This window comes from Bos grunniens, chromosome 1 (genome assembly GCF_055505025.1).
Source record: "Bos grunniens cultivar Pamir isolate PY7600 chromosome 1, Bosgru_T2T1.0, whole genome shotgun sequence".
NCBI lineage: Eukaryota > Metazoa > Chordata > Mammalia > Artiodactyla > Bovidae > Bos > Bos grunniens.
In genome coordinates, this window is record NC_141165.1 from 23,426,865 (window position 1) to 23,441,071 (window position 14,207).

At 41.7% G+C, this 14,207-nt stretch overlaps 1 protein-coding gene across 1 annotated transcript in view; it reads left to right on the forward strand.

The window, feature by feature from the left end:
* EPHB1 (EPH receptor B1) overlaps positions 1-14,207 on the forward strand; it is a 471,534-nt gene that overhangs the window by 409,857 nt on the left and 47,470 nt on the right. The window contains exon 12 of the mRNA XM_086316585.1: positions 5,944-6,159. Within this exon, the coding sequence (XP_086172711.1) occupies positions 5,944-6,159 (216 nt within the window). The remainder of the gene's footprint in view (positions 1-5,943; positions 6,160-14,207) is intronic.

Here is a 14,207-nt window from a genome sequence, read left to right on the forward strand (position 1 = left end):
TGGAATGTTAGGTCCATGAATCAAGGCAAATTGGAAGTGCTCAAACAGGACATGGCAAGAGTGAATATTGACATTTTAGGAATCAGTGAACTAAAATAGACTGGATTGGGTGAAATTTAACTAATATGACCATTATATCTACTACTGTGGGCAAAAATCCCTTAGAAGAAACAGTAGCCATCATAGTCAACAAAAGAGTCCAAAATACAGTACTTGGATGCAATCTCAAAAACAACAGAATGATCTCTGTTTGTTTCCAAGGCAAACCATTCAATATCACACTAATCCAAGTCTATGCCCCAACCAGGAATGCTGAAGAAGTTGAAATTGAACGGTTGAAGACTTACAAGACCTTCTAGAACTAACACCCAAAGAAAAGGTTCTTTTCATTATAGAGGACTTGAATACAAAAGTAGGAAGTCAAGAGATACTTGGAGTAACAGGCAAATTTGCCTTTGGAGTACAAAATGAAGTAGGTCAAAGGCTAATAGAGTTTTGCCAAGAGAATGCACTCGTCATAGCAAACACCCTCTTCCAGCAACACAAGAGAAGACTACATATGGACATCACCAGATGGTCAATACGAAAATCAGATTGATTATATTCTTTGCAGCCAAAGATGGAGAAGCTCTATATAGCCAGCAAAAACAAGACTATGAGCTGACTGTGGCTCAGATCATGAACTCCTTATTGCCAAATTCAGACTTACATTGAAGAAAGTAAGGAAAACCACTAGATGACTCAGGTATAACCTAAATCATATCCCTAACAATTATACAGTAGAAGTGCCAAATAGATTCAAGGGATTCTGATAGAGTGCCTGGAGAACTATGGATGGAGGTTCATGACATTGTACAAGAGGCAGTGATCAAGATCATCCACAAGAAAAAGAAATGCAGGAAGGCAAAATGGTTGTCTGAGGAGGCCTTACAAATAGCTGAGAAAAGAAGACAAGCTAAAGGCAAAGGAGAAAAGGAAAGATATATCTATTTGAATGCAGAATTCCAAAGAATAGCAAGGAGAGATACAAAAGCCTTTCTTAGCGACCAATGCAAAGAAATAAAGGAAAACAATCGAATGTAAAAGACTAGAGATCTCTTCAAGAAAAATAGAGATATCAAGGGAACATTTCATGCAAAGATGGGCTCAATAAAGGACAGAAATGGTATGGACCTAACAGAAGCAGAAGATATTAAGAGGTGGCAAGAATACACAGACAAACTATACAAAAAAGATCTTCATGACCCAGATAATCACGATGGTGTGATCACTGACCTAGAGCCAGACATCCCGGAATGTGAAGTCAAGTGGGCCATAGGAAGCATCACTACGAACAAAGCTAGTGGGGGTGATGGAAATTTGAGCTGTTTCAAATCCTAAAAGATGATGCTATGAAAGTGTTGTGCCCAATATGCCAGCAAATTTGGAAAACTCAGCAGTGGCCACAGGACTGGAAAAGGTCAGTTTTCATTCCGATCCTAAAGACAGGCAATGCCAAGGAATGTTCAAATTACCACACAATTGCAGTCATCTCACACACTAGCAAAGTAATGCTCAAAATTCTCCAAGCCAGGCTTCAACAGTACATGAACCATGAACTTCCAGATGTTCAAGATGCTGGATTTAGAAAAGGCAGAGGAACCAGACATTAAATTGCCAACATCTGTTGGATCATAGAAAAAGCGAGAGAGTTCCAGAAAAACATCTGCTTTATTGACTATGCCAAAGCCTTTGACTCTGTGGATCACAACAAACTGTGGAAAATTCTGAAAGAGATGGGAATACCAGACCACCTGACCTGCCTCCTGAGAAATCTGTATACAGGTCAGCAAGCAACAGGTAGAACTGGACATGGAACATCAGACTGATTCCAAATTGACCAAATACAGGTCAAGGCTGTATGTTGTCACCCTGCTTATTTAACTTATATGCAGAGTACATCATGAGAAACGCTGGGCTGGATGAAGCACAAGCTGGAATCAAGATCGCTGGGAAAAATATCAATAACCTTAGATATGCAGGTGACACCACCCTTATGGCAGAAAGCGAAGAAGAACTAAAGAGCCTCTTGATGAAAATGAAAGAGGAGGGTGAAAAAGTTGGCTTAAAACTCAACATTCAGAAAATGAAGATCATGGCATCTGGTCCCATCACTTCATGGGAAATAGATGGGGAAACAATGGAAACAGTGAAAGACTTTATTTTCTTGGGTTCCAAAATCCCTGCAGATGGTGTCTGCAGCCATGAAATTAGAAGATGCTTGCTCCTTTGAAGAAAAGTTATGATCAACCTAGACAGCATATTAAAAAGCAGAGACATTACTTTGTCAACAAAGGTCCATCTAGTCAAAGCCATGGTTTTTCCAGTAGTTGTGTATGGATGTGAGAGTTGAACTATAAAGAAAGCTAAGTGCTGAAGAATTGATGCTTTTGAACTGTGGTGTTGGAGAAGACCCTTAAGAGTCCCTTGGACTGCAAGGAGATCCAATCAGTTCATCCTAAAGGAAATCAGTCCTGAATATTCATTGGAAAGGCTGATGCTGAAGCTGAAACTTCAATATTTTGGCCACCTGATGTGAAAAACTGACTCATTGGAAAAGACCCTGATGCTGGGGATGATGGAAGGTGGGAAGAGAAGGGGACGACAGAGGATGCAATGGTTGGATGGCATCACCAACTTGATGGACATGAGTTTGAGCAAGCTCCAGGAGTTGGTGATAGACAAGGAAGCCTGGCGTGCTGCAGTCCATGGGCTTGCAAAGAGTCAGACACGACTGAGCGACTGAACTGACTGACTGACTGACTGACAGTTTGGGTGGGTGTGCCAACCTGCTGAACTCTGAATTCTCAGCGAACTAGGATCTCTGAGGACAGTGATTCTAAGATATCTGCCCCACACACCAAAGAGGCCAGGAGGAACCTACAGTCTTGGCCTGAGGTGTCTTCCGTGTCTCTCGCCAGGCACGTGGGGTTCATGGGAGACCTGGTTAGTAAGACATTATGGCCTTACTGATAATGTCAGCAATAGTGGCTGCTATCACTTCCCTGGTGGCTCAGAGGTTAAAGCGTCTGCCTCCAATGCGGGAGACCCGGGTTCGATCCCTGGGTTGGGAAGATCCCCTGGAGAAGGAAATGGTAAGCCACTCCAGTATTCTTGCCTGGAGAACCCCATGGACGGAGAAACCTGGTAGGCTACAGTCCACGGGGTCGCAAAGAGTCGGACACGACTGAGCGACTTCACTATACACTATATCTTAGTATTCATGAGGCACTGAGCCAATCCCTCCATATGTATTATCTCATTTAACCTTGAATCTCAAATCTAAAGAAAAGAGATTCACTGTACTCTTACTTTACAGATGTGGTAATCACTGCTCTGGCGGTTAAATAACCTACCCAAGGGCATGCAGCCAGTGAGAGATGGAGCTCAGACCCACCATGATCTGTCTGGCTCCAAAGCCTGGACTTTTAACCATTTCTTGTCATTTGTTGACACCAGAATGTGTAAGATGACTGATCTAAATATTCCAATCAGAAAACGAAGCAGCTCAGTGAAGTCTTTAATGACTTAAAGTGGAAACACAGACACAAATCTGCAAATGCTTTCAATGCTGCTCTTGGCAGAACTGCTTCCAGCTGCCATCAGTGCCCTCCCCAACATCTGTCTGCAAGTGGGCTTCTGTAGGGAGACATTTATTTTTAACCACATTGTTGTCTCCACTTACAAAGGAGAAGTAACAAACTGAATTGAAAAAAATTGACCCTTGTGGCTTGTGGCTGAAATACATTTTCTAATATACGAAAGTTGCATGACAACTTTCTGGGGAGGCAGATCCCCAGAGACCCACTTAGAGAAATGATGGTGCTGGGGAAAGCTTCTTAAGGAGGTGTGGAGTGAAGTTCATTAGTAAAGAAGATTTGCATCACTCACAGCACATCCAGCTCTGGCAGATGGGCACCATGTGCTGAAAACCAATCAGTTTCCAAAAAGCAGCCCTGCATTTTCTTTTGGAGTTGGTTAGAAGCAAATATTGCGGGAAAGCATTCTGGGCAGATTGGGAGGTGGTTAAGGTTTGAGTGAGAAATTGAAACTTGGAGTGTGTCAGACTCAGTGTGTTTGCGGGGACCTCCTTCCGGTGGAGGAGGTGCACTCAGGAAGGAGTAGAGGGAGTGCCAGTTTGCTCCCCTCCTTCAGTTGACCGAGGGGCATAACCAATCTTGCATGAGGAACAGAGTCTTTAACAATTAGTGCCACCATTGTTAAACTTTTCAATTGTTGGATTTTTTCCTGAATAAAAAAATGTGTAACATTTTGATAATAGCTGTTTTATTTTTCCTTACTTATTTTTGTGTAGAAAATTACTTTTGCAGAACCACATGCCTAATGATGTGTCCCATACATGTTAGTGAGATAATGCATGTGAGTGCATTGTATGCCATCTCACAGACAGTAGATGCTCAATAAATGGGAGCTCCTCACATTGTTTATGCTTCCTGTATTTCACAGGAGGACCCTGGGGCAGAGGGAGAGGCTGCTTTGTCCAAGGTTTGTGTTCAGCAATAACTAGACTAACCCAGGGTATCTTGGCTCCTCCCACTTCTCCCTCAGTCAGAGCACCTCAGTGCCTGGACCATGCTGTACTTACATAACCCACAGCACTTTAGGGAGCAGCTGGGGCTGGACTGATTGGGAAAATGTGTTCTTGGCAGCACGGTCCAGGGTCCACTGATGTAACCAGTGTGGGTGGGCAATGTCCAAACACAGTGGCTTTGGGGAGGTGGAGCAAGGCACACATTCATTCACTGACAAGCTGTCTGTAACCATGGAGGAGGGAGGGCAGCCAGGTAAGAAACTTATGGGAAAGAAGAAACGCTTCAGGTTGGCAGGAGGTGGGACAGCAACAGCTCTCATTTACTGGGAAGGTCCACAAGCCAGACGTGGTGCATGCACTTCTTCTGACCAACCAGCCCTCTGAGGCACATGTGTTATCCCAGTGTCCAGGAAAACATCTTAACATTTAATTCTGGGGCCAGGAAGTAACGTACCAGTCATTCATCCAGCAAATGTTTGTTGAGCTGCATCTGTCTACTCAAACGTCGTCAGCACTGGGAATGCTATGGCAACCACAAGAGACAGAGTTCTTATCTCAGAGCAGCAGAGACAGGCAGACACACAGCCATCCACACATACAGCTACACCTTGTGATATGAGCTGAGAAGGAAAGTAAGAGCATGCACTGGAAGATAGTAATATGAACGTGCTAATTATGGGTTGGGGAGGGAACTGCTTATAGGGACACTCCTCTATGAGGAGGTGACATTTAAGTGGAGATTTGAGGCAAGTGGGTGTTGACTGTGGGGGAGAAGCAGAGAAGAGCCTGTATCAGGGCCCTGAGGCAGGAAAGGCTTGGCCAGGGAGGGAATTGAAAGGTCATCAGGCACTGTGCCTTCAGCATGGAGTACAAGACGAAGTAGCATAAGGTGATCCCCTGGGGCCCTGTGGGCCAAGCTGAGGAGATTGGCACTTTCCCTTAATGCAATAGGAGCCCAGTAGAGTGCTTTAAGCCAGCCAGTGACATGACTGGATTTATGTCTTACAAGGATGGCTCTAACTTCCCTTAGAGAAGGGATTTCAGAGGGGAGCAGGTGGAGGGAGGCTGTTACAGGTGATGGATGAAGATGACTTGGTTAAAATGGTGGCAGTGAAGGCAGAGAGGAGTGAATGGCTTTGAGATGTAACTTGAAGATGAAATCCATAAGGCTTGGCCAGAAGAAGGCAGAGTATTGGAGGAGAGGTAAGAGAATGGGAGTGGGGCCGGGAGGGGGTGGAAGCAGCTTAGTCCAGCACTGACAAAAGTGACTAGCAGTGGGACCGTGGCAGCTTGGCTTCCTTGTAACCACTGAAGCCAGTCTTGATCTGGATGCCTTTGGTGTCTTATTACAGCAAAATGACGGACAGTTCACGGTGATCCAGCTGGTGGGGATGCTGAGGGGCATTGCCGCGGGCATGAAGTACCTGGCGGAGATGAACTATGTGCACCGGGACCTAGCTGCAAGGAACATTCTGGTCAACAGTAACTTGGTATGCAAGGTGTCCGACTTTGGCCTTTCCCGCTACCTCCAGGATGACACCTCAGATCCCACCTACACCAGCTCCTTGGTGAGTCCTTCTGGGTCTTTTCAGGTCAAAGTGTGGCAGGAGTAAAAAGTGGCTGCACATAATGAGGACCCATGGTGGGGCATGCAGGGAGGGACTGGGACCAGAGCTCATTTGTCCTCTGGGGAAGCCAAATGCTGGGTGGACCATTCGTCCAGGAGAAATGACAGCCACTGGTTGTTCAGACAAATGTTAGGGCACAGGCTGTGAGGAAGTGTTGGTGTCTCCTCTGAAGCCATGCTCTTCCTGGCCAATGAAAGAGGATGTTTTGAAAAAGGATGATTTGGGGGAGTCCAAACATTTGGTCAATGGCATAAAAGACATCATCTACAGGGAGCGGGCTCCAGTTGGGTTGAGCACTGTGTCATCAGGTAGATTCCTGGTCCTGATTTGGGGCACATGCAGCAGCTAGTGGAAGCTTGCAGTAAGCAGCAGCAGTAAGTGGTAGTTGGAAGTCAGACTTTAGTTCCCTGACCAGGCGTCCTAACCACTTGACCACAGAGTGTGACTAGAGCCTAAATCCTCAGTCCTTACTTCACTTGACAAGAAACAATTCTGATGAAGAGGTGGAAGGTAAAGAGAAAAATAAAACATTTTTTTGCAAAAGCAGAGTACATGCAGTAAGACACGTGGCCGAACTCTGTGACCCTCCTCTAGGCACGCATGTGCTCCTCAGCCAAGATGGATTTCAACAAAAAAGTGTCTGGGAGGATAGAAGTAAAACTGATTATGACCTGGTATCCCCTGACTTTTGACCCCCAAAGAATCTCTCTGTGCATGTGTAGTGTCTCCCTTGCCCCAAGGAGGGAAACATGTGATCTCTTGATCTTATACTGAAACAAAATTTGGCCCTTCTCTGTTCCTGCCATGATGGTTATTTTAAGGTGCCCACAAGAGACAAAGCCTGGCTATTTCTGTTTCTGTTGTTACTTCCATTTTGGAGAGCAAATAGGAGACTGATCGAAAATGCCTACCTGGGGCCCACCTATCTTCTGTCTCAGGCAGTGCAAACAGGAGACTAGTTGTAAGTGTCCAGCCTGCAGCCCACTTTTATTCTTATCCATGAATTGTAAACAGGAGGCCAGTTGTAAATGCCTAACCTGGAGCCCATCTATGTCCTGCCTCAGTCCTCTTCTCTGTCTCCATTACTTCCAGAAAGCTATAAGTATCATGACTTGGTAATTGAACAACATGATGAGTACCGTCAAATTTGTATTTCTATCTCAGCCTCCTCCTCCACAGCCTGAACAGCTATAATCATCTGTGTTCAACTGCCTAGTTCACACAATTCCCTTTAGAACTTAATAGGTCCTAAATAGAGCTCTTGATTTACTCTCCAATCTCCTCTCCCCCATCTCTTCAACTCAGTGGTTGCACCATTCCTAATGGTGAAGCCTAGGAATCAGTCTTGAGTTCTCTCTCTGCCTCCCCATCCAAGTTCAATCCTTCCACTAATCCTATGTTATTGTTGTTTAGTCGTTAAGTTGTGTCCAACTCTTTTGTGACCTCATGGACTGTAGCCCACCAGGCTCCTCTGTCCATGAGATTTCTCAGGCAAGAATATTGGAGCAGGCTGCTGTTTCCTTCTCCAGGGGATCTTGCCGACCCAAGGATCAAACCTGTATCGCTTGTATTGGCAGGCAGATTCTTTACCATTGAGCCACCAGAGAAGCCCTGCCCTATTCCTATAGGTTTCTACAAAGTCTGCCCCTTTCTTCTCATCTCTGCTGTTGTTCAGTCACATGTCTGACTTTGCTACCACATGGACTGCAACACACCAGGCTTCCCTGTCCTTCATCATCTCCTGGAGTTTGCTTAAATTCATGTCCATTGAGTTGGTGATGTCATCCAACCATCTCATCCTCTGTCGTCCCCTTCTCCTCCTGCCTTAAATCTTTCCCAGCATCAGGATCTTTTCCAATAAGTCAGCTCTTTGCATCAGGTGACCAAAGTATTGGAGCTTCAGGTTCAACATCAGTTCTCCCAATCAGCATTCAGGGTTGATTTTGCTTAGGATTGACTGGTTGGATCTCCTTGCTGTCCAAGGGACTCTCAAGAGTCTTGTCCAACACCACAGTTTGAAAGCATCAATTCTTTGGTGCTCAGCCTTCTTTATGATCCAACTCTCACATCTCTACTGTGACCCCACCCTATTCCAAAGCACCATTCTCTCTCACCTGGACTGTTATAGTAGCTTCCTAATGAGTCTCCCTGGTTTCCTTTTGTCTTCATACATCTATTCATAACAGCATCAAAAGTGACTGATCTTCCTAATCTACCCACCAGTTATATCCCTTAAACTTGCAAAAACAATACCTGATTATTATAAAAGTCAGAACAATACAGAGAAGAAAAAAGGATAAATAAGAACCTACAATTCCCTTAAAGAAGGGTTTGGTGAACTTTTCCTAAAGTGCCATATAGAAAATATTTTAGACTTTGCTGGCTAAGAGGCCAAATGAGGATATTATGTACATGATTATATAACCATTTAAAATGTAACCCTTTAAAAATGTATGAATGCCATTCCTAGCCCCTGGGCTGTAAAAAAGCAGGTGACCTGCCAGATTTGGTACTTAGGCAATGGTTTACCAACTCCTGTTCTGAAGCATCAGTTTCAACAGTTAGATGTGTCTGCTTTCACACTTTTATCTTTGTTCAAAAAGAAATTTTTATTTTATAAAAATGGGATCACACTGTGCCTGTTTTTCTGTGTCTTGTGATTCTCTTGGGGATTCTTACTCCAGGTTGCTACTTTGAAAGCTTGTAAACCTTCACACTCCACTAGGGATATATGGTGCCCATCTTCTAACATCTTCACCAGCACTGGATGTAAGCAATGTTTTAAAATTTGCTAATCCAAAGATGAAAAATGATAACTCGTTTTCTTTTCATTGAATTTTCAACTGACTCCTAGAGATCTTTTTGCATAGTTATTGGGATTCATGTTTTTTCTTTCACTAATTATCTATACATGTATTTACCTATTTTTCTATTGGGTTACTTTCTGGTTTCTTAGAAATGTATAGGAATTCTTTTTATAGTAGAGATATTTACCCTTTTTCTGCCATATATGATACAATTAGTTCCTTCATGTTTTCCTGCACAAAAAAGTACAGTTCTTTTTTACAAAGATTATTTTTTTCTTTTTGTCGGCTCTGCATCTTCATTGCAGCACTCAGGCTTAGTTGCCCCACAGTATGGCACCCCATTCCAGTACTCTTGCCTGGAAAATCCCATGGACGGAGGAGCGTGGTAGGCTGCAGTCCATGGGGTCGCTAAGAGTTGGACACAACTGAGCGACTTCCCTTTCACTTTTCACTTTCATGCATTGGAGAAGGAAATGGCAACCCACTCCAGTGTTCTTGCCTGGAGAATCCCAGGGACGGGGGAGCCTGGTGGGCTGCCGTCTGTGGGGTTGCACAGAGTCGGACTCGACTTAAGTGACTTAGCAGCAGCAGTTACCAGACCAAGGATCGAACTATGTCCCCTGCATTGGAAGGCAAACTCTTAACCACTGAATCACCAAGGAAGTCCCAGTACGATTCCTTTTTGTATTAAAAAAAAAAAATACACTTGTCTTTTTGATATTATTTATGATACCCTTTGGCTTGCATAAGTGGTTCATATTCATTTGGTCAAAAATATCTATCTTTTTCTCTACTTGTTGGATTTTTTGGCTTATTCTAAAAGTTTTCTCCATCCCAAGGTTATAAAATGCTTTTTAAAATTTCCTATACTATTTTATTATCTTGATAAGTTTGATTTATCATGTAACTATTTATTTAATCCATTCCTCTATCGATTCATCACTCCACCCTATTTTGTTGATATATTTCCAGAAAAGTTGTAGACATGTGCACACGTCACCCGTAAACACTTTAGCATATGTCTTTTAATGAGGGTATATATATTTGTTTATACTGCTTTACTTGATTAAGGCAAAATTTGCATAAGGAAGTACACAGATCTTAAGTGTACATTTACAGAGTTTTAACAAATGTATACAACTATGTGACCCAAAATTCTATCAAAATAGAAAACTTGGTCGTCATACCAGGAAGTTCCCTCATGTCCTTCCTCTGTCCCAAATGCAGAGGTGCCCGCTGTTCTGACTTTTTTTCAAATATAGGTTTCTTTTGTCTCTTCTAGAACTCCTCATAAATGATATCAGGATGCTCTTCATGCCTGACTGCTTTCTTTTAGCATTCTGAGTATGAGATCCTTTCCTGTTGCTGAGTGAAGCGGTAGTTTTTTCTTAATTACTGTAACAGTCTATGTTTATTTATCCATTCTCTTGTTGGTAGACACCAGGGCTATTCTCAAATATGATTTTGAATATGTTAGGACATATATTTTTATTGTGTTTTTATGCAGGTAAATATAGAAAATTATATCAACACCATTTATTGAAGATATTTTCCATATTTTATTGGCTCATATGTCATTCTTGTCATATGTTAAGTTCCTTACATACACAATGTTTTGATTCTAAAATCTCCTCCATTGGTCAACTTATTTATTCTTATGCCCAACCATATTATTCTAATTATAGTAACTTTATTAAAAGTTTTACTTTCAGTATTATTCTGATTATATTAATTTTAGCAAGAGTTTTACTGTTTGGATAAATTAAGATATCTTCATTTGTCTTTAAAAAATCTTGGCTCTTTTCAAATGTCTTTTATTTCAACTTAAGATCACTTTGTTCAGTGATCTACCTAAAACTACCTAGTAATACATATACACTCACATATGAGTTTTGAATGGAACGCTATTCTACATTTGGAAAGACTGACGTTTTAATGACCTTGAGTCACATAAATAATAATGTGAACCAAACATCCAATCTGTATATACCTTACATTGAAAGTTTCTTAGATGTAAAGCTTCCTATGTTATTGTCCTGCACACATTATTTAGATCATCTGTTGTGACTCTGTATGTGTTTCTTCTAAATGATGAACTGTATAAACTCCTAAACCTAACAGTTTTCAGGATATATTTTACCATATTATTCTTCCATGTTTTGCCTTTTATTCAAAATAGAGAAAATTATCATGTTTGATGACTAAACTATTTATTTTTGTAAAAATGCAACTTATTCACATGAAAAATATTTATTGATCATCTACTATGTGCCAATCCTGGGCTACAATCTGGAGGCACAATTAGGATTGAAAAGAGACAGCATTACTGTTCTCATATTACTCACAACTGAATGAGGAAAGGGAAGCTCAGTCAGATGCACACACAAATAAGTGCATAATTGACAGCTGAGAGTCACTGTGTTCTGTGACAGCATGAAGAAAATAATACATGAGAAAAACAGCCTTATTAGATCTAGGGGAATTAAGGAGAGCTTTCAGAGGAGATGGGCTCCAGCAGAGATTTGAAGAATAAGTCAACCAAATGCATACGGTAGGTTAGAGCACCAAGAAACATAAGTAGTACATACAAAGGGCTTGTGTCAATAGGGCAGGTGGAATTTTAGAAGAGCATTTGATAAAGAAGGGAAACTGACCAATGAGGTCAGCAGTAGTTACATTAGATGGGCCTCCCAGACATTTGTGATGGAATTTACTGCCTTAGAGCAATAAGCAGTCATTCTGTGTATGGGGGTAGGGGTGGGGGGAGAGAAGGATGTACACAGATGCACACACATGACCCAAAGGTGATTAATTTCCATTTTAGGAAAATAACCTGGTTTTTCCTCTTGATTTTTCTTTCCAATATCTTCCCTCCCTTCTGTATAAACAAACAAAAAACCTCTCTTGGCTTCCTTACTTCCTTCTTTCTCCAAAAGGCCATTTGGCAGGCCCAGTTTAGGTAGATATCCTGACCTAGAGAAGTAAACCCTAGCAGGAATTGAGACTCACAGGTGAAGGAGCTGGAAACCCAATATGATTGGGATATTAGCTATATACATAGAGATATTGAAAATTATATTGGAGATAATGGAAGCTTTTGGAAAAGGAGGTACAAATATGGAAAGCATGAAAGCTAGAATGAATTATGTGAACTGAAGTAGAAATAAGGAAAATGTATCCCCTCAGACTTCTGAGGCTTTGTCTTCAAAGTTTCTGTTGAATAAATAGCCTCTCCATGTTTAAAAAAATTGAACCAGAATTGGAGGTATCAGTGTGAAACTTGTGGTTTTCAATATAAAAAGAGATAAATAAATATGAGCTGAGAGTGCCTCAAAGCAATGGCACCCATGTAGCAAAAAATACACCTGGCACTCAGATCTTGGATTCTATATTCTCTTCTATACTAAAAGCAACCAGGACTCACTAGCTAAATGGCCCCTTCCAGAGCCTAGACAGAGGAAGTATGTACATTGTTTTGTGCCAGAAAGTACTCAAAGAATAATGGTAATATACCAAAAGAACACAATACTCAGCTTGAAGGACTTCCCAGTGTCCAAATATAGGATAATTTAGAACTTAATATATACTGATGGTAACAGATTATAATCTATTGAATAAGATAGGAACTGTGGAGTTTACACGGATGTGAAAAATCACTATTTGGTGACCATCAGATTAATAGTTAAGAAACATAATGGATGCTTGTACTTGGGGTGAAACTGGAGAGAGAAATGGGGATCTTACATAGCCTCAAAGTATTTCCTCCAAAATATGTATTACAAAAAGAGGAGAAAGTAACTTTACAGAGAAATCTGGAAACACCATCTGAATCAAATGTTTAGAGTTCACACCACCAATAACAGACACTTAAGAAGATGCAGTGAAAAAACATAGCATTTCAGATACTCTGTTCAAAATGTATAACTTGGGTCTTATCATGAGGAAACATCAGAAAAATTAAAATTGAGATATGCTTTATTAAATGCCTAACCTATGATCTTGAAATTTCAAAGTCATGAAAGTTAAGTAGACCAACAGCTGTTCCAGATTGAAGGGCATTAAAGAGGCATGACAACTGGGTAATATATATGATCCCTATAGAGCATTTCTGTGACAATTTTTAAGAATTTAAATGGAGTATCTTGATAAAGAATGTATAGGCATTTTTGGTAGTAATCTTGAAACGTTTCTAGATATTGAAACTTGTTTAAAAATAAAATATTTTTAAAAAACATTTCAGTTCAGTTCAGTCGCTCGGTCGTGTCCGACTCTTTGTGACCCCATGAGTCACAGCATGCCAGGCCTCCCTGTCCATCACCAACTCCTGGAGTTCACTCAGGCTCACATCCATTGAGTCAGTGATGCCATCCAGCCATCTCATCCTCTGTCGTCCCCTTCTCTTCCTGACCCCAATCCCTCCCAGCATCAGAGTCTTTTCCAATGAGTCAACTCTTCGCATGAGGTGGCCAAAGTACTGGAGTTTCAGCTTTAGCATCATTCCTTCCAAAGAAATCCCAGGGCTGATCTCCTTCAGAATGGACTGGTTGGCTCTCCTTGCAGTCCAAGGGACTCTCAAGAGTCTTTTCCAACACCACAGTTCAAAAGCATCAATTCTTGGGCGCTCAGCTTTCTTCACAGTCCAACTCTCACATCCATACATGACCACAGGAAAAACCATAGCTTTGACTAGACGGACCTTTGTTGGCAAAGTAATGTCTCTGCTTTTGAATATGCTATCTAGGTTGGACATAACTTTCCTTCCAAGGAGTAAGCGTCTTTTAATTTCATGGCTGCAGTCACCATCTGCAGTGATTTTGGAGCCCAAAAAAATAAAGTCTGACACAGTTTCCACTGTTTCCCCATCTATTTCCCATGAAGTGATGGGACCGGATGCCATGATCTTCGTTTTCTGAATGTTGAGCTTTAAGCCAACTTTTTCACTCTCCACTTTCACTTTCATCAAGAGGCTTTTTAGTTCCTCTTCACTTTCTGCCATAAGGGTGGTGTCATCTGCATTTCTGAGGTTATTGACATTTCTCCCGGCAATCTTGATTCCAGCTTGTGCTTCCTCCAGCCCAGTGTTTCTCATGATGTACTCTGCATATAAGTTAAATAAGCAGGGTGACAATATGCAGCCTTGACGTACTCCTTTTCCTATTTGGAACCAGTCTGTTGTTCCAT